The sequence below is a fragment of the Cylas formicarius genome, unplaced genomic scaffold, assembly GCF_029955315.1.
Source record: "Cylas formicarius isolate icCylForm1 unplaced genomic scaffold, icCylForm1.1 PGA_scaffold_5__7_contigs__length_24384050, whole genome shotgun sequence".
Taxonomy (NCBI): Eukaryota; Metazoa; Arthropoda; class Insecta; order Coleoptera; family Brentidae; genus Cylas; species Cylas formicarius.
The window spans coordinates 9,772,611-9,792,108 of record NW_026844341.1 but is presented as its reverse complement, the minus strand read 5'-3'; the positions used below and the strand labels follow the sequence as shown (position 1 = coordinate 9,792,108).

General features: G+C 37.0%; 2 protein-coding genes across 6 annotated transcripts in view; one reads left to right on the top strand and one right to left on the bottom strand.

Moving 5' to 3' along the window:
* The first annotated feature begins 1,058 nt into the window (after nucleotides 1-1,058).
* Nucleotides 1,059-2,111, top strand: LOC132702260 (dihydropteridine reductase). The gene has a single exon (XM_060670796.1). The coding sequence runs from the start codon at nucleotides 1,219-1,221 to the stop codon at nucleotides 1,924-1,926; it is 708 nt and encodes a 235-aa protein (XP_060526779.1). The 5' UTR covers nucleotides 1,059-1,218; the 3' UTR covers nucleotides 1,927-2,111.
* Nucleotides 2,112-7,788: 5,677 nt separating this feature from the next.
* LOC132702511 (probable phospholipid-transporting ATPase IM) overlaps nucleotides 7,789-19,498 on the bottom strand; it is a 91,413-nt gene continuing 79,703 nt past the window's right edge. For 4 of the 5 annotated variants that reach the window (XM_060671179.1, XM_060671178.1, XM_060671177.1 and 1 more), the window contains 3 exons: nucleotides 16,324-16,549; nucleotides 14,735-15,114; nucleotides 7,791-11,364 (listed from right to left, as the gene is read on the bottom strand). In XM_060671179.1, the coding sequence (XP_060527162.1) occupies nucleotides 11,077-11,364; nucleotides 14,735-15,114; nucleotides 16,324-16,549 (894 nt within the window). In that variant the 3' untranslated portion in view covers nucleotides 7,791-11,076. Of the gene's footprint in view, nucleotides 11,365-14,734; nucleotides 15,115-16,323; nucleotides 16,550-19,498 lie in introns of all 5 variants that reach the window. The other variant, XM_060671175.1, reaches the window with a different exon arrangement.

Sequence of the window (19,498 nt, the reverse complement as noted above, 5' to 3'; positions counted from 1 at the left end):
ATAAGCGTCTCTTTGATTTGAAGCAATCTATTAAACAGCCGTCAATTTGCTTTCATTCAAGGGATGAGTACTAATAACTGAATGGTGGAGCTCACTAACGAAATTTCTATCCATCCGGACGGTGGTCTTTCTGGACCTACAAAAGGCGTATGATACATGTCATATGCGCTGTTAGTTTATATATTTGAAAAGTATGGAATCGGCATTGTTGGCGATTTGTGATTTACAAACACTTATATTTATAGTGCCCCAAGAAACAAAATTTCTTGCAAATTTTTATTTGCATCAAAAAATAAACATCAAAACAAAAATGTTTCGACCTGTGTTCATTTGCATGCACCATGAGGACGCAGGCGGGTCTGCAAATATGACTCCCTAAAATAATAAAATTAAACTTTAACTCTCCACTGGCACCTTAACAGTAGCTCGAAACTTATTTACCAGTTTTAATGTTTTCCTGTTATTCGTTATGATTTAATTCCCTATGTTCTAATACGTAAGCAAAGATCGTTTTATTTTGTTTGATTGGGCAGACTTAAACTAACCAAAAAACACGTTTGTCACAAGGATTATTTAATTAGGTTATATATTTCTTTATATTTTTCTAGTTTTGTTATTTAATAAACAATCATTTCGATAGAGTGAAGATTGTTTTTAGGGTGCAATGTGTTTTAAGTGAAAATACATTATGTGTGTCTTGAAGTAATATTTGGAATGGATACCTTATAAAATTACATCAGGTGAGTAAGTAAAAGCAACAAAATCGTGTTTAACCGGAAAATACTTCCCTCATGTTCATTTCGATTGGAACATTATAGATAGATAGATATAAAATTCATAATACTAGGTCTTAATTGTTTGAAGTTGTAGCAGGGCAGTGTATTTTCACTTTTGGTATAACACTGAAAAAAATATATAATTGGACAGAACAATCATAATTGCTTAATAGAAGTTTCTATTGATGTCGTTTTTGCAATTTTTGTGATTGTGCATTTCGTATTAAAAAATCTGGTAATCGGGATTATATCAACGGCACAAAAACGTGTTTATTGGTGTCAAGATTGATGAAATATTTATCAGAACATGTCCGACATCCATCGAAGGTCACGATAACCTCAAAGTGGAAGGCGTTGTTCCGCTCGTAAATTTTAGAAAGGAGAACAAGTTTATTCGTTCTTTGCGAGTGCTCCTTCTAACAAATCGATAGCGGTTACAAAAATGGCGTACGCCGGAAGAGTTTTGATTTACGGCGGCAGAGGAGCGCTGGGCGCTAAATGTGTGTCCCATTTTAAAGCGAACAGTTTCTGGGTGGGCAGCATCGACTTGGCTGAAAATCCGGAAGCAAACTGTAACATCGTCGTTGACAAAAATGAAAGTTTCGCGGGACAGGAGACTTCTATAATAGCAGCAGTCGGAGAAGCGCTAAAGGATGAGAGATTGGACGGTATTTTTTGTGTAGCCGGTGGTTGGGCTGGAGGTAACGCTAAGAAAGACCTTTGCAAGAATTCCGAGCTCATGTGGCAGCAGAGCGTGTGCAGTTCGCTGATCGCAGCCTCCTTGGCAGCCAAATATTTGAACGAATCTGGCGTCCTGCAACTAACCGGAGCGAAAGCCGCACTCGAACCGACCCCCGGGATGATAGGGTACGGTCTGGCGAAAAGTGCAGTGCACCACTTGACCAAATCTCTTGCGGATAAAAGCGGAGGGCTTCCGGAAAATTCGGTGGTGCTGGCAATTCTACCCGTAACGCTAGATACGCCCATGAACAGAAAGTGGATGCCCGATGCGGACCGTTCGACTTGGACCCCGTTGGAGTTTGTCGCGGATCTTTTTGTCAAGTGGGCAAAGAGGGAAGGAAGGCCCGAATCAGGAACGTTGTTACAGCTCGTCACGAAGGAATCTCGAACTAGTGTTACCGCTGCATAATACATTCCCTACTTGGCCAATGGAGCTCGTATCCTAACCTAACTTACCGAATTTATACGACAACGGCTCTCTCTGACCAAATTTTGTGATTTATCACATATGTGTTAATAAATACACAAAAAGTTACGAATATATTTTTGTTTTGTTGTTTATTATATACAAATATATAATTGCATTATCGATTACATTGCCTTATTTTTTCTTCAGATAAATGGGGAAAAGGGAAGTAATAGAATTTTAGCTTATTCATTGTTTTTAGTACTTTTTATCCTTGCTAAATTTCCCTATAAAAGTGTCTAAAATAATCGCCGGGGGACGTAAACGTATTCTACCGTACCCTAAGCGGGTATCGGTAATGGGCGAGTGGCCTTGGTGATCTAGGCATTCTGGGAAAAAAACAGACACGTTCCTTCTTCTTATACGTTTCACACCAAGTTGCGCGAGAAGCACAGATTACTAATTAATTTCTGTGCATCTAGGCGGTTGGCTTTAGTGCCATAATCCAGATCTTTTAGAAATTTTAAATAAGTTTCTCGTAATAGGGCTAAAAAATAAGATATTTACAAAAGCAGGTGTCGGTGATTTTGCGGAGCATGCAGGCATACAATTATGCGAAGTCAAGCATCATGGGGCTCGTTTCTGAGGTGAGTGGAGTTGTAACGATTGTATTGCATAGTAATTGTAAACCCACCTAGGGCACATCACCTAACTCTACTTTGCTCGGGTAAATTAAAAAGCCCAATCTTTAATTAATCAGAAGGCCACGAATTTTTATACTCTACTGCGAGTAAATAATACGGCCTTTTTGTTCTCTTGTTAAATGATGTCACGGCACCCAAAACATTCTAGTAAACTAACTTTTAAATTATGAGTGCTTTATACCAGGTAAATGTATTTTACTCTAACTAAAAAGAAATAGAAGGTTGAATGCGCCACAAAAACTAAAATTTTAATTCCATGTACATGGTGGGGTAGAGAAATCTCTCAGAGAAGTCTTGCTATCGCGGAGATCAAAAACATCGCCGAAATTTGAATTCACATATTGAACAACATATTTTACCAAGAGGAAACCATATAAGAACTGAGAATTGCTAGCGCGAAAAACACCAAAACACAAACTACAAGAGAGGTAGGCAATATTGGATAAAGAAGGGCAACATTGAAAAGTGCACAATTAATGCTTCATTTAGATGTAATGAAAGCAAAATTACCCGTAAAATATATCACTTTTTTCTGTGTCACTTTTTTACTAATTATTGTTTAATCTGAGATTTATTCTGCCCTGATACTCATAATTTAGTTTAAGGTTTCTGTTAATCAATTTTTTTTTCGAGAGACACTATAGAAATCTATTTGAAACCGTAAGAGATCTGACATCGGTTAAATAGGCAAAATTGGCGATTGCCGTAATAATTAGTTATTAAAATAAAACTCTAATATTTAACAAAACTGTTTGAGATAATAATGCTTTTTTTTTTCGTGGCTACATTATTTTTATTGTGTAAATTTGGCTTTATTATCAATTTTAGGTATTTATTGGTATTGGTAGTCAATTTTAGGGCAGTATTGTTTAGTAAATCATTAAGAGTGCATACATGTGTTTTTTCTGAATGACGAACTGGTTCAAAGTATTGAATAAAAGATGCAGGTCTGTAGTTAAAAATTGTTCTTCGCCATACTTGAGACTTCATAATACAAACCTTTGAGGAAGCAAAAGTTGTAATGAGAAGTACAGTCGAAACTCGATATAGCGAAATTGAAAATAACAATACGCATATGTGTTCTGTAATATTTAATTATTATATATACATATTTTAACATCTACGTAGGAACATTTTATATAAATATTTAAGAACTACATTTAATGTTTCAAATAATCGGTCATTTTCTTTAGAATTTTTTTAGTATGTCAATACGCGTCTCCTACTTTGGATTGTATTTTCACCATTTCTTCGTGGGGGGCATCTTCCCCATGATACATAAAAAATTTCTCTAGCAGCTTAACTGAATATAGGGCTTGTTGAATGGTTCGTGGTGGTCCCAGATCAACTTCTTCATCTTTTTCTTCCTCTTGGTGCTCTTCTTCACCCTTTCTTGCTTGTTGTAATATGGCTTGCTCTGTCAAGTCTGCTGTTGTAGGCAAATACTGATCTATCACCATGAAATCTTCATCTTTCAAGTCCTGTTCACATTCTGTTGAATTGTTTCTGCTGTCATTTCTTTCCAAGCTTTACTAATAAAGTTGACCGCATCTGGTCCATCGGCTGTAATACACTTGTTTTAGTTGGAGGAAATGCCAATTTAATATTCCGTAGATTTGGAATATGGGGATGTTATCTAAAAGAAATAATATTTTCCTCCTCTTTAATTCTGATTCCCATTTCCTTATCCCCTCTTCAAAAATTTGCAATGTCATCCATGCAGACTTGTTTGGCTTGTAAGTGACCAGCAAATGCTTGATGTTCTTAAAACATCGTGGGTTAGTTGATTTTCTAATCACGACTAGTTTTCTTTTTTCTTTCCCACTCATATTGGCAGCCACTAACACTATTATACGTTCTTTAGAAAGTTCCACCCATACACTTTTCGCTTCAACATTTAAGAGTTTTATCTGGCAACCACTACAACATTGCCCGATTCAAATCTTTAAATTTTAGCGTTTTTAGTTTTTTACTAGAACTGCCTGCCGCTTCAGCCTGAATGATTTTTTCTTTGCACTTCCAAATCGTGGATACAATCGACGGTGTAAGTCCGTATCGAAGTCCCGCGTCACTTTGCTTTTCTCCCCGTTCCATCTCCCGAAATAAAGCAACTTTATCATCTAGAGATAAAATTTTGGCTTACTCGCCATGCTCGCCGTATTCACTAAGTTGTCACGGTTCCGTTTTATTATTACCCTTTATTGGCGTATTTAAGATATTAATTTATTACAGATTAGGACCGTCGTATTATTTGGGCGAGAGTCCTTAGTGAATGTGGCTAACGCCGATTAGAGGCTTAGCGCGGCTTCTGTGGGTTGGTAAAATACTGGTTGCATAGTTCCCGAAAATTACAAATTCGGATTTGATTCCTAATGGGTTTTATTTTTTTTGAACGTTATACAAAGCTGCTTTACAGCGAAGCAGTAGATTTTTCTATCGAAGTCCGTAGTAGTTCTGTTCCGGATTTCCGAAGTATTGGTTTGGAAGTGTTAGGTTGGTATTGTGCCTAGGGTTATTTTGTTTTGCTAGTTTTCGATCGGTTCCTATTCTCAGGCCTCGATTCCCTCCAATTTTTTGTTTGTTAAGGTGGTGAACGGGGTTTTGGGACTCCTCTTTTTCCTCGATGGATTTGATGGCGGCAGAAGCCTGGTGAAGGTGATTGGAATATTGGTTGGAAATTTCCCGAGTTTGGGGATCGAGCCTTCCGCCGCGGCTACTACGACTTGTTGCTTGGGTGCACAAGTTTCCCGAGAGGGGATTTATCTGCCGTCCAATTCCCGATAGAGCCTCCTAGGGGCACCCGACATCGTTGGTCCCCCCATTAAGAAAACCCTCGTGGCCGAGGTAGGTTAACCTTGCTCTAATCTGGCACTGTTTTCTAATTTTACGCTGTTAGGGGGTAGTGTTTCTAGAGACGCTTGTTTTTAGGGTTTTTTTTTATCTTCCTGGTTTTTCTCCTTGTCCGGGTTTGGTTCTGTTGGATTTTTGGAGCTGTGACCCACTGATTGGCACGGAGTCTGCCCGTGCACTGTCTCTGGACTTGCTTTTGTTGGGTTGTGAGCTGTGACCCACTTATTGACTGAGCCCCGTGCACTGTATATGTATTCCGCCTAGAAACACTTGGGCCAGGACGTGGCGAGCGGTGGACGCCGAGGACGGTAATGCAACGGGACATGAAACTATGAAGCTTGTGAGGTACCGTTAGTTATATGGGATTTTGTTAATGCTTTAAGTGGCCGTCCCCTGTTGTGACGCACCTGTATGAGTGGCACTAGCCCGATTTATTCGAAAATAACCTCTACTATCGCACGTTGCAGTACCTGTTCTCCGCGGGCGCTCTGTATACCCCTGGTGCACACTTTACTAAGTTTCAGAAAATCACCTGATACACCCGTAATTTAGTTGGTTGAGCTTTAGCATTGTACATTGGTTTAGCAAGTTTCACCGAATTAGGTTATATTATTTCCATCTTAATTAAATTCATTCACTTAAATTTAGAGTTTCATTTTCTTGCCCCATTTAAGAAGTTGAGCCCACTGCGAAGGTGCCGAGGTGCACAGCAGGCAGAGCTTTTTCGTGATTTGGGGGCTCACCTTGTGCTGTTCAGTCTGGTTCAGCTGCGGTAACCAAGCCGGACCGTAGATTCACAATTCACGTGGTGCCCAGAATTCAACATTTTGTTAGGGCTTGGTGATAGCAGCTTAACTACCCTGAATATCTACGGGTAACCTAGCCGGGTACTGTGGTGCCATTTACCATACGCCCCTGAGATTTTGGCACGTCACAAAGTCAAGTTCGAACTGATTGAAACAATGATGTGCTTTTATACATACAGATAAAGGCATTAACATAATCGCTTATTCCGAGAAAAACACTTAGGACGACCAGGTTCTCGATTTTGGGCAAGGAATTCTGAGAAGGTAAGAGACTCTATTAATTATAAGTCGTGCCCTTTTTTCTTTCGGTATAGAGAGTCAGAAATTCGTTATACAGAGTAGATTAATTGTATGGAGACCTAATAGTACAACAAATTTTGTTCGTAATACAAAGTTTTACGTTTGTTTTCAATTTTTTTTTAATTAAGGCCAGGAGAAAATTCAATAGAAATTTCTGATTTTCGGTTTTTCCTGATATCTCCGAAACTAATCGGAATTTTCTTTATATTGAAACAGTTTTAAATTAAGCGACACAATACGCAACTTGCTACTATTTAACAGACTTCGCATGTTTTACAGTTTTTGAGATACCAATAGTCCCGCTCGAATTTGGGACATCCTGTACAGTGTGTGCACAATAAAATTAGATTGGGAAAACGAACTCCTTTAATTTTTGTGTTTAAGGGGTAGAGGGAAGACTTTGGAAAGACGGGTCATAAAACCCGTAGGGGGGTTGTTGCAAAGGTTTCTGGTTTGAGTGTGTTCTTTGCTCCACGGTAAACCTCAAGAAGTTTGACGATGGATAAGTATTTATGGTCGTTTTTTAAGATGCGCCTTTTCTCTCCCGTAGAAATAGTTAATTCAACGAATTAGTTACACCTATTGAGGTTTATCTCTATTAATTACTTCCAGTGTCTAACAAGTCCTGCCATATATTGGAGTTTTTCTCAAATAGTTCGAGGGTTTAACAAAAGATGTTGCCACTCTCCTGCCACCTATTCGCCCAAATTCGAACTAGTTTCCGGTTTTAACGAGAGATAACGCTATTATTGGGCGATCCATTTTCACTTCCTAACTACTTTTTGGCGATCAACAAGAGATGGCGCTACTGTTCTGACATCTATTGGCGTTCGTTGAAAGTAACTATTTTTGGCGTTCAACAAGAGATGGCGCTACTGTTCTGACATCTATTGGCGTTCGTTGAAAGTAACTAGTTTTGGCGTTCAAAAGATGGCGCTACAACGGCGCCATCTATTGCCTCTGGTGCGAACTAACAAGTTTAGGTGTTTAACGAGAGATGGCGCTATTATTCTGCTTTCTATTAACGTTCGTTTCAACTAATTAGATTTGAGGTTCAAGGAAAGATGGTGCTATTCGGGTTTGTTTCAAATAGTTCTGTATTAAGGAAGGCTGGCTGCGCTATCGCGCCATCTATTGCAGTTTGCCCTAATTTGTTCGACGATTTGTAGAGATATATACGCCAAATAAAACATCAGCCATTAAAAAACTATTTAATTTACAACACAAACACGCTTCAAGTGTAAGTCGGCGAACGGGGGTGTCCCTAATGTTGCCTCCGAACTGTCACACGGGGCCCATCGCTGTTTTTTCAGACTGACCCACCGTCTCGCTTACCACCTTTTTCCGCTCCTACTTCACGTTCTATGGATCTTCTGCACATTTTACGTAGAGTTCAAGTAGTCGGTGCCCGGGTTCAAACCGCATCTTTTACGACATAAAGCACCAAAAAGAAAGTGTCCCATGGTGTCAATCTAAAAGCGTTACGTTCCTGATCCGAACGATTGTACCCCGACCATTGGGTCGCCATCCTGTTTCTGCTGCCACTCTACCGCGCTACAGTAAAACTCCATGGCCTCGCAAATGCCCGCTTCTTTAAAGGAAGCCATTCTCGCTCGCCGCCTCTGTCTTACATACCGTGCGTTCAATTTATCTCGGTACCATTTCGATTGGTTGTAACTTTTTTGTTTTTAAAAATACGGAGGTAAATACAAAAATGAAAAAATGGCTAGGCGAGTTTTCCCCAAAATCACACTATTTGATAAGTTCTCATAAAAAAAGTTTGGCTAGTTTTTTCACTTTTACTTTGTTATTTTTTTGAACATCATGTATTATTAGTAAACCACATTACTAACAAAAGATCAGACAATTTTCTACAGGGTAAGTATTAAAGTAAAATAACTTTTTGATATAAAATGTTAAATGTCTCAGAAACGGTGAAGACATATTTCCTATGGCTAGACTTTTCCGCAGAATTTAAAAAAGCAAAAACACATAGGGTGTTCCATTGAAAATAATGAAAGCTGACACCCCCTTTGGGTATATCAGGATATGCCGCCATCTTGAAATTTTTTCAGCCGTATCGCCCCCAATTCCAAATTTTCAAAATTGGCTACTTACCATTTTCCACAACAGATCGACGAAGCTAACAGTGAGACACCCCGTATGATTGTAATTAGAAACAACGCGTTCTATTGAAATAATTAAAATATATAGCGTACCATTCTAGGCAAAAACTTCCCTAAATCTGTGTTTTTTTATATCTTTAAAAGCAAAAAAGTCACAGCCAGTCAAAATGCGAGTCCTCACCGGTACACCAGTATGTATAGGTAATTAGTTTTAAAGTTTTTGTGCGATGAACACTTACCAAATATATAAACTTGTTCGAAAAGTCACGAAAGGTCACGACCAAAATCGCTTTACAGAAAAAATAAATTTATTAATAAAAAAACAAAATGCAAATACTTCTTTTAAATATAACTTTCATAATAAGAAATTTCTTAACATTAAAACATACTTTTTTTTGACTAGTAAAGCTTAAAGTTATCATCAAGTCTAGTTACGATTTAAAATACTTGTTTAATTCATAGCGTTCCGCGAGCCGAAATTTCTCGTCTGATATATATGCAGGGCGTCCCTATAACGCGTCAAGAAAAATAGGAAAAAACATTTTAAATTAAAAAGTTCAACGGCTACGTGAGAGACGTAAACTAAAATTATACGTATACAAAAAAGGTATTCGGCTACAGAAGTACTAGTAACTCATCTCGCCAATGGACGTTCAGAGGTATTAGCTAATCGTTGGCCTATATAGATAGACAAATAACGCTGCAGGTTAGAGACACGTGGAAGTCCTAGCCGCATGAATTGTGAAAAATGACAAATCCGTTTCAGTAAACATAGAAATTCTTTTAAATGTTTTCATACGAAATCGAAATAGTTAATAGTTAAGACAGCTGGGTTCAGTGGTGGCAACGTTAGACATTACATATATATTACAAAAAACATTTTGTTGGGCTTCACGCTGTTTTGATAATTTTTAAAAAATCACATCTAATTTTTAATAATTTTGAAGCAATCTATTTCTTCTGGTCTCTGGCGACTCATTTAAAAATAACTATACATAAAGTAAGTCTAAACTTTCTGGCCAAGTTACTTTAGACCGGACACAAAAAGCTTAAAACGCAGTTTTAATAACGCTAACCTTGACGTTCTACAACAGTTTTTAAGTACCAGTAACTGTTTTTCAAAATACCTTAGCTCTATTTGCACTGTAGTCTCCGACCAAAAGAAACTCATTTCATGTACTGCTTATAATATGGTTAAAGATGCAAAGTTTTTTGTGGAACAGCTGGGTAGATACTTGTTCTAGGAGTAATTTTTATTTCCTTATAAACAAAAAGTAATAATAATATCACTTTTAAAAAATTTCAAGTATCAAGAAACTGTTTCAAATGTTCAAATCGAACAAAATTTTGTGTAGAGATTTTCGAGATTTTAATAGCCATATAAAGTACAAAAATCCAGAGCTCAAACGGTTAACGGCTAACGATTGAATAAGATTTTTTTTCTTTTTAATTATTCCGCTCGGGCAACGCAAGAGTTTTAGCGAAAAACGTTTTTTTTTCGAAAAGTGCAGCGGCGCACCATTTTTTTTTTTTTCGGTAAAGTTGGAAAAGAGTTTTTGTCTATGCTCCAACTGAGCACTCAACCACATATATAAAGCAGTTTTAGCAAAAACCAGAGAATAATGTTTTTAATTTTTAGAGCCTGTATACTAAAAAATAAAGCGATTGATGTATGTTTTTTTTTTTCATTAAAATCGCCACCTTATCACGTAAAAAACACAATTTTTAAGCACTTATGAAACATCCTGTATACATGACAACAATTTTAGGTTATGTGTCCCCCGCTCGTGTGCAATTTTCTAATTAAAGCATTTTTTCTGTCGCCAATTATCGGTACGCCCAGTATACAATGAGTCTCAGAATGTTGCCACTGTAAGGGAAACATTTTTATTATTAATTTTGGGGAAACCAAAATCTAAAATCCAAAAATCCGGTAGCATACGAGGTGCGTCGAAAATATGAACTTTACCAGATAGTAAAGGGCCATTAAATGTGACAATAACGAAAAACATGTGCAATTTACAATTTTTGGCCAAACCTCGTACATTACTGGAAAAAATCTATAACCGACGACCGTATTTTAAATTTTGGTATATTTTCTTAAGAAATTAAGTGTTTGTTTTTTAATTAATAATACAAAAGTTTCTCATACGGTTCCGATTATCGAGGCACCCTGTATATATATACAAGAGACGAAATTTATTCGTACAATCGTTCCAGACTCGGCACAAGCGACGCGAAAGCGTCCAGAGCGTCTCCTTAGGAACCGGTAACACCCAAGTACCCTACCTACCTCGAAAAGTCTCCCGAGGTCGTTTCAGAAAACTCGCATAGTTCCTAATTTCCCGCCCTAAATAACCACTACTATCACAAATTGATCGTATCCAGGTCCTGGATCGGGGCCCTCCCCCCACTGCCGTCATGCGACAGCGCCGAATTGTTTTTGTGTTCCTTGGAGGCGTTCGACATGTTCAGTTTGTTCATGATGTTCGGTATCGTGAACTCCGAGTTGGGAAGCTTGCGCATGATTTTTCCGGACGTGATGAGTTTCCCGAAACCCTCCTGGTGGGCGAAAGCGTAACCGGAACGGATGGAACGTCTGGCGCGACGCGCAGACGGAGTGCGCAGCACGTCCTGACTTTGCCTCGACCTAACCTATAAAACCGGAAACAATGGGACGTGAGATGCGACTGACACGAGTTTTCGGGACGGTGCGCGGAGATCGATTGGTAATCCTGCAGTTTACGTATTTAGTAGATAGGAAAAATGCTGTTGTTGCCAAATATTCAATTATCATTTTTTAGATCGTCTTCCTTCTATCCTTTCATTCTCCTCGCAACTTGTGATGGCGGATAATTGACCCTTCAAGGTTTAGGTTAGTTTTATATTATACTTAAATTACAATTTTGAGTACTCCAGCTTTCAGTTACAGTGAAAAAATCCATAACTGGACACTTGTCCGCTCATTAGAGGTGCATGAAAAAAAAAAACAACATAAATCGTAAGTATGTATTACGTTTATTTCTTTAAAAACATACACAAAACTCTAGAAAAAAATGTAGATGAATGAACTTTAATTATTTATTGACAAACTCGAAGATACTAGTCTGACGCATATTTATTGTTTTTTGCTTTAACAAACTTGGCTGAAAACGATCTTCTAAATTTTTAAGGTTTTTAAAGTTTTTACAAAAACTTTTAGATCGGTAATTATTTTTAAGGCTTCATTATAGCTGTTAATTATGCTAGGTTCCCCACTATTATATTATTGATCACTGTCTTCTTCCGGTTCAGGTTCTTTCCTGTTTTCAATTGCATCTTCAATGCTGAAACTAGTCTCCTCAGTCGCTGTAATATTGTCAAGAGTTTCTTGCGTTATGTTCATTTCTCTAACACATCGTTCCATTTCAAGTATCGTAGATAGTGGGATATTATCTTCTGGATACCATTCCATTGTTGTGGAAAAATCATTATTGTTTTGAAAACCCGCTTTTTTGAAACAATTTTGAATGGTTTCTGACGAAACTTTCCAGGCTGACTGAATAAAATAAAGTGCTTGTAAAATATTTACAGACTTTGACAAATCTGACGCAGACATTACTTGATCCATCTTTGATAAAATGTGCTTCAGTATGAGTTCACGATAATTTGGAGGGAAGAAGATAATTTTTATGTTTTGTAATTGGGTGCGATGCTGCATTATAAAGAAATAACAAATTTTTCGCTTTTGTAGGGTATTTTTCTGTCAAATTGTAACAATCATTTATTCATAATGTCTCGTGTCATCCATGATTTGTTAAATCTCCATATTGCCGGTAAATTTTGAATTGCTACATTTTTAAATGCCCTACATCGGACAGCATTTCTTGGAAAGCTTTCCACCACTACATTTTTCGGATTTCAAAGCAAACCTTTTTTGTTAGGTAAGACTTGAAAGAAAAGGCCAGTCTCATCGGCATTGTAAACTTATCTCTAAACTAATTTACGTCTTCTTGAACCACATCTGCTGATTCTTCGGCAATACACTTAAAACTTATTGCATACCTCTTGCGCCACTTTTGCAGCCATCCAATGTCGAACATTAAGTTTTTCGGCTATTTCTTGAGCCTTGGCCTTTACTAAATGCCCCTATATTGGAATGTTTTGACCTCGCAACCAAGAAAACCAATCAAAACACTTTGTTAATTTGAAGAAGTTTAAGAGAAGTAATTTTTTTTTAGTCATACAGTATGGTCCGCCTCCGTTTAATGGAGTGTCCGGTGAAAGTTTGTTTTACAGGTAAAACGTTGGCAAATATTTCGTTTCAAAAAACATGTGCGTTTAATAGAGGTGTCCGTATTGAGGGGTTTCACAGTATACTGTTACGATATACGTATAGGTTTTGGTGATGAGCGACTTCTAACAATTCAATAATAAACGGGGTCGGATCTTCAAGACAAGTCGACCTAGAAACGCCTACTGTACACAAGCGCGCAGAGCACCAACAAGGATCCTTTTTAGCCAGAAGCCCTCTCCTTTTAAGACAAACTATTGTTGGATTATATCCAAATTTTTATAGCGCACGAGGCTAGGTGCAGTCAAAATAGCTCTCATACTATTGAAGCTTGGCCCCGCTACATTTTGAAGGTAATATTGACCAAAACTCGATGGAATTTGATTTTCGTTTATCTATCAGAGTAGAATTTCTGCCGATAATCTTAAGTGACATTATTTTCATAATTTTGAAGCAGCAACAACTGATGTACATAGAGTAAATACATTGTTTTGTACGTAGTTATCACAACTAAATAACACCCTATCACATCCTATAAATTTTTGCTATTACAAAAGTCTGTGGCTAACAATTTCTTTGAAAGGCTCAAAAGTGAAATAGAAAAAGTAAATGAATGTGAATTGTATTACTTTTATGGAACATGAAATGGGAAATTGCATATAACCACAATTTTGCTAGTTTGTATAATTTCTTAGTTAAATCGAAGAAATATAGCCACTTGGCAACACTGTGCAGCAGGACGTCATTTGGCGACCACAGTTAAAATTTCCCCACTTACTAAGTATGTAAATTGCAGGATTGCCGTTCACTAGATTTGTTTTAGGACTCAGTTAATGAAAAAACTATCCAACAAGCATTGTTGGGTAACATGTCTTATTATTTTTTTGGATACCTGGACATACCAAGTTTAACAAATCAATTTATTCTGTAATAATTTCGTAATAAGGCACCAACAACATATTTTGTGTCAATTACCTAAGTGATATACATGGTCACGGTTTCCATCAATTTTAATATGATCTCAAAATCTCAAAAAAGCTATTAATTGATAACATATACTCAATCCGAAAAAAAAAACACAAAATTGTCTAAAGGTGGTCGCGTCACCGCTAGTCGTGCATCCAAAAGATGGCGCCCACCCACTGCGCTTGAAGTAAGGCTGACCAACAATACTTTATCCAACCATTTAAAGAACATTGTTGTTGTTTCGACATTGCACGTAAGCAACGGGATTTTTATCACTCCCTACATGAGTGTTACAGTAATTGACAATTAGGGCGAAATTGGCCACTCGTGTTTATAACAATTCTTGTATTGTTTACGTTTCTAATCCTATAAACAAATTTTCTACCATCCCTTGAAATGTTTAAAAGAGTTTCTTTTTACTTATACCCCAAAATGCTGAAAGAGCCAAGCTAATAACACCAGTAACGTGTTAGTTTGTTTTTTTACGATAGTGTTGGTTCCAGAGTGAAATCAAGATAGGTCGTCACTGTTACTGTCTCTCGAGTATCTCTTCCACGAGAATAAAATTTGTACAACAAAGTCATTTGTAAAGATCAAAAACGAGAAACCGGCAGGGGAACTGATCCCTGCGGCACTGTGCACATTAATCTTTGTTCTCGGATTTTATTTTTCGTTTTCCTAATATCGCGCTTCCTTGTCGGAAGACGTTGCGTATATTTTAAACCTGCATTTTATTATTGCGACGAGCATAAAAGCTTGAAAAAAAACCTTTAAATGTAAACGTACCTGAGCCAACCTCTGCTTCAGTCTGACCCTGTCGGACAGCGTGGGGAACACGTCCGCGAAATAAAACCTCCACGCGAGGACCGGCATGATGGACAACGTGACCGTCACCACCGTGGTGAACCAAAAGTTCGCGCCGGCCATCGCGTAGTTGAGGCTGCCGACGTAAGGGCCGCCGCACACGTAATTGTAGAAGTTGTCCGCGACGAAGTAGAACGCCAACGAGCCCCATATCGTCACGTGATTGAACACCGTCCAGTACTGGGTGTCCATCGCGATCTGCGCGGTGTTCACTATGACCAAGATGGCGGCCGCGACGCTGCAGAAAAGCATGTAGTCGGAGAGTCCTTGGCCGTTCGGGGCCACCGCGTCGTAGTAAGTACCTGGAGACGAGAGTTCAAAGTCAGAAATTACCAATCCAAAAATCAATTCGTTATTTTAAGGAAATTATTTTGAAAAAACTAACCAAACTTGTTTTTTATTGTTAATACCCTTTTGGCAACAAATATACTGTTTTTTTTTCTTAAACTGATTTCTAACTAACCTAAAAAAATAAACACTACTTCAAGTATTGGTATCAGAGGCACATAAAGGTTTATTAGAGACCCTAGTTGTAATAAGCTTTTAAGTTCCCTTTAAATGAGTTTTATCATAAGCTTCATTAATGTAAATAATTTCGGTATTTTAAGCACACCAGAAATTAGCAAAGCTTTTAGGATAGTGAAGATATTGTCTGAGTGAGTTGGATAATCCAAGAGTTTTTCTTAAGTTTTTCTGGAAGACTTGTGTTTTATTGAATTTGAGTTGCCCACAAGTATCCCAAATAGGTAATAGATAAAAATATATGTATTATAAAATTTATATTTAGCACTGCTTATTAATAATTTTCTACATCTAACTATTAACTATTAACCAACCTTGTTTATGACCACACATCATTAATTTTGATCTCGCAAGGACCTGTTTATTTTTTTCTTTAAAGATCACGTGTTTACTTTTACTGTTTCACTGTTGACCAAATTAGTAAGTTGCGTACTATTTTCTTTACAATATGTCATTACTGTGTCATTCGCATGTGCTCTCAAGACCTGCACTAGCAGATTTAGAACAAAAAGAGAACATAGCCGCGGTCTTAGACCAAATCCATGAGACACGCCACAATTATTTGTCAAGGTTTCACTTATTGCGTTCATAACCCTGACATATCGTTTTCTATCACACAAATATGATCTAATTAGTTGAGGAACCAAATTTGATCCAACTGTCGTGAACCCTCATTATGACAGAGCATCAAATTGTCAATCCGTAACCAACAGTTCAGATTTTTACCTGAAACAGTTATTTAATTATTTGAAAATATCACAAAACAAAATAATTTTTATCTGCAAAAAGGGAGCATTGCCTGATATAGTTTTTTTTTTGTAAAATTTTTAGCCCATCCGTTTCTCTAACACAAATAGGTTAAAGTTCAAATTGTTTCTAATTATTTATTTTAAAAAATGCTAACGATAATCAAGCAAAAAAGCACTTCATTTTGGTTAGTTTAGGCGCCAAGATTTCGATATGGCATATGTAACTAACTAATCACTTACCGAATGCCACGAAAAAAATGACGATCGACACGTAACAGCCCGACAGGGCGCTAAGGAAGAACTCCTTCTTGTTGAAGAGGAGGTTCAGGTGGCCGGGACGGTAGAGTTGCGGATAGAGAACAGAGTTCTTGTCGTTGACATCCTGATCAAAAATGCCGACCGCCAATACGGGCAACGACGTGTAAAAAAGGTTGTATATGGAAATGTACATGGGATCGAACACCGTCTAAAAGGAAAATACTCATGACTCGTTCCAGTTGTACATTAGAGTAAAGTGTACGGCTATGTGTTAAAAGAAGAAATGTGACGGAGGGGAAATATCAACTATAACAACGAAAATATTGTAATTTTTTTCGGGTACGAAAGGCCTGCAATATACAGCGTGTTTTCCAATTGAAGAGGGCGATTTTTGGATCCACATTAAAAAGAAAACCTCACATGAACATATGTAATAAATGTCTTAACTTTTGAGATACAAGGTGGTAAGGTTTTCAAAAATAAAATATATTTTCTTAATATCCATAATACCACTTTAGATATTTTAATGAAATTTGGCACACATGTACTATGTATCGCGAGGCATTATTTAGTGTACCACAATTTTTTTACAACACACCGGTAGCAGGCGTACGGAATTTGACCTATCTATTTGGGCAGACATATATTTAAAAAAATATATTTTATTTTTGAAAACTTTACCACCCTGTATCTCAAAAGTGAAGATGTTTAGGAAATACGTTCATATGAAATTTTATTTTTAAAATGAACCCAAAAATGGCCCCTTTAATTATTGCCGTTCAATTAGTAAACACACTGTATAAATGAAGGTTGCAGGGGAGAAGTTAACCAAGTCCTCAAACGACAATTTTCACGGAGAAAGAAAGAAACAAAATTTAAAACGATAGGGAGCCGACATTTGTCTAGCTTTTTCAGCAAACTATTTTACTTTTGTCTAATAGCTAACATAATTGTGTTTTTATTCCGTTGTTTCAATACTTTTATTTAAAAAAAAAAAGGTGAATCGCCATTATAGGAATTTCTACGTGACAATAAAAGAACCAAAACTGTAAACTGAACTAAAAACTCTGGCACATTTTCTGAGTCAGGCATTAACGATCCGGGTTGGGTAGCAAAAAGAAGTTCGCTGTGTTACTAGTTTAGACTCATCTTCTTCACAGAATTTCATTAGAACTTTTAAACCAGCAGAGTTTTCTTCGGGCAACAGTTTTGCATATTTTTATACGATGAATAAATACTGTTTTAGTTGCCTAATAGGAAAAGGAAACTTTTCTTGGAGGACAAAAAAAAAACATCCCATCCATTAAACATAACTGGCCTCACATGAACGAGACGAGCACTACAGGTCTAAACGCGTTTGGCCACATATAAACGACGCGAGTGCGAGATGACGAGTTCAGTTTACTTTTTTCGTGCCTATTTCGTGAGCATTTCTGCGTGTATAGTAGATATCTAGCAGATTTTCACAAAAAAAAATGAATGTAGGGAGGTTGTTAAAAGAAGTGAGGAAGTACTCTACACTGTACGATCTAAAAGACGAAAAATATAAAAACACGGATCTCCGAGGAAGAATTTGGCCCAAAATAGCAGAAGATATGTAAATAGCAGACAAGGTGAAATAAATTATAGAGCACATTTCGGTTAAAAAAAATGCGTAAACACTATTAACAACAAACAAATCTAAAGTTATATGAAACATGCCAGAAAAACAACAGCCAAATATATAAGAAAGATACAAAGAAAAAAATACCAGGTACTAAACATTCTTTTTTTTTGTTTTCAAGTTTTAGCTGTTGTCGAATTCAATAATTGTGTTACTTCCAGCATAATTTTTTATTTCTTAATGCCTGGTACTTTTCCTCGAACTTTCCTATTTTCGAAGAAGAAGAATCCCAAGAAATTGAAAATATTGTGGAAGATGAGAGAACTATCCCCAAACACTTCAAATCAAGAAGTAAACGTGTCCCATAGCAATGTCAATTGCTCTAAAGAACCATTCGTTCATTCAACGCAACCAAAAAGAAAAAGATGGAAAAGAAACGTTGATGCAATACATTTTACAAGAAAAAAATCTGACAATGCTAACCAACGTCTACCTCCGTCTCAAAAGGTTAATGAATGAAGGTAAAACAAAAATATTTAGTATTGTTCAAGATATAGAAATTAGGCAGTTAATGGCAAGCCAAAGAGAAATTCTACTACCTGGATCAGCTTCATCCTCACGATAACTTGGACTCACCTCGAGAGTATTCTTTCAAACCTGTCCGTTCTCCTCAATTCCATTCAGAGCCGCAATCAACCGAGCCCTGTGATCGAGATAATTTAGCGGCACCTTTAGAAGGATATTGTCCCACACCTCTTCAGCCTCAGTCCCCTTCACTACCATATTCGCAGCAATAATTATAGTAACCAGTATAAAACACAACCCAACCGAGCACAGGTTGTTAACGCGTGTGTTGGTTTGACTATTTTTTTAGAACAAACCTTTCCAGTTCTATCTCAACATCAGTAGTTAAGTTAGCTGAATTTTTATTTTTGTATTTTTTTAGGTTAAGTAAATAAATTTTAATTTATATCTTTTGTGGAAAATAAATGCATTTTTTACATATTATATAGATTGTTGAATAAGTAACATTTCTATTATCTTTGAATTGAAGATCTCCAAAACGTGTCTTCTTTTTTACTTATATGGCTTTGTAGTGTTTCAAACAGTTCATGAAATGTGGCTTGGTTCATTCGGAAATATTAAAAAAAATTTCTCTCATCGTCCATGAAATGTGGGTACAATGTGATAAATTCGCCTTCTCTGCATCTGCTTTTCCAGGTGCTGTGTGTACCCATATTTTTCTTTTTCTTCTCCTTGTGTTTTCGTATTCTTCCTCTTCCAATGCTAGAGGCAAATCCCGATTTGTAAAATTTCTAAACATTTTCAATAATTTCGCTGCACTAATATACTCACTATCAACAAGCAAACGTCTCGTACGCGTCCTTAATATTTGTGGCCAAACCTTTAATCATTTAATCTAGAATGTTCTGCATTTTGCATTGGCACAGGTCGTAATGAGATGCGATTTTTCTTCAATAACACTTATGTTTTCGTCACTGTCAGACATTTTAAACAAGAAGAAAACTTCCGGCACACAATAAACGTGCCAAA

Bases quoted from the DNA above. Each gene is read 5' to 3' on its own strand.
- LOC132702260 (XM_060670796.1), top strand. From the start codon at position 1,219: ATGGCGTACGCCGGAAGAGTTTTGATTTACGGCGGCAGAGGAGCGCTG.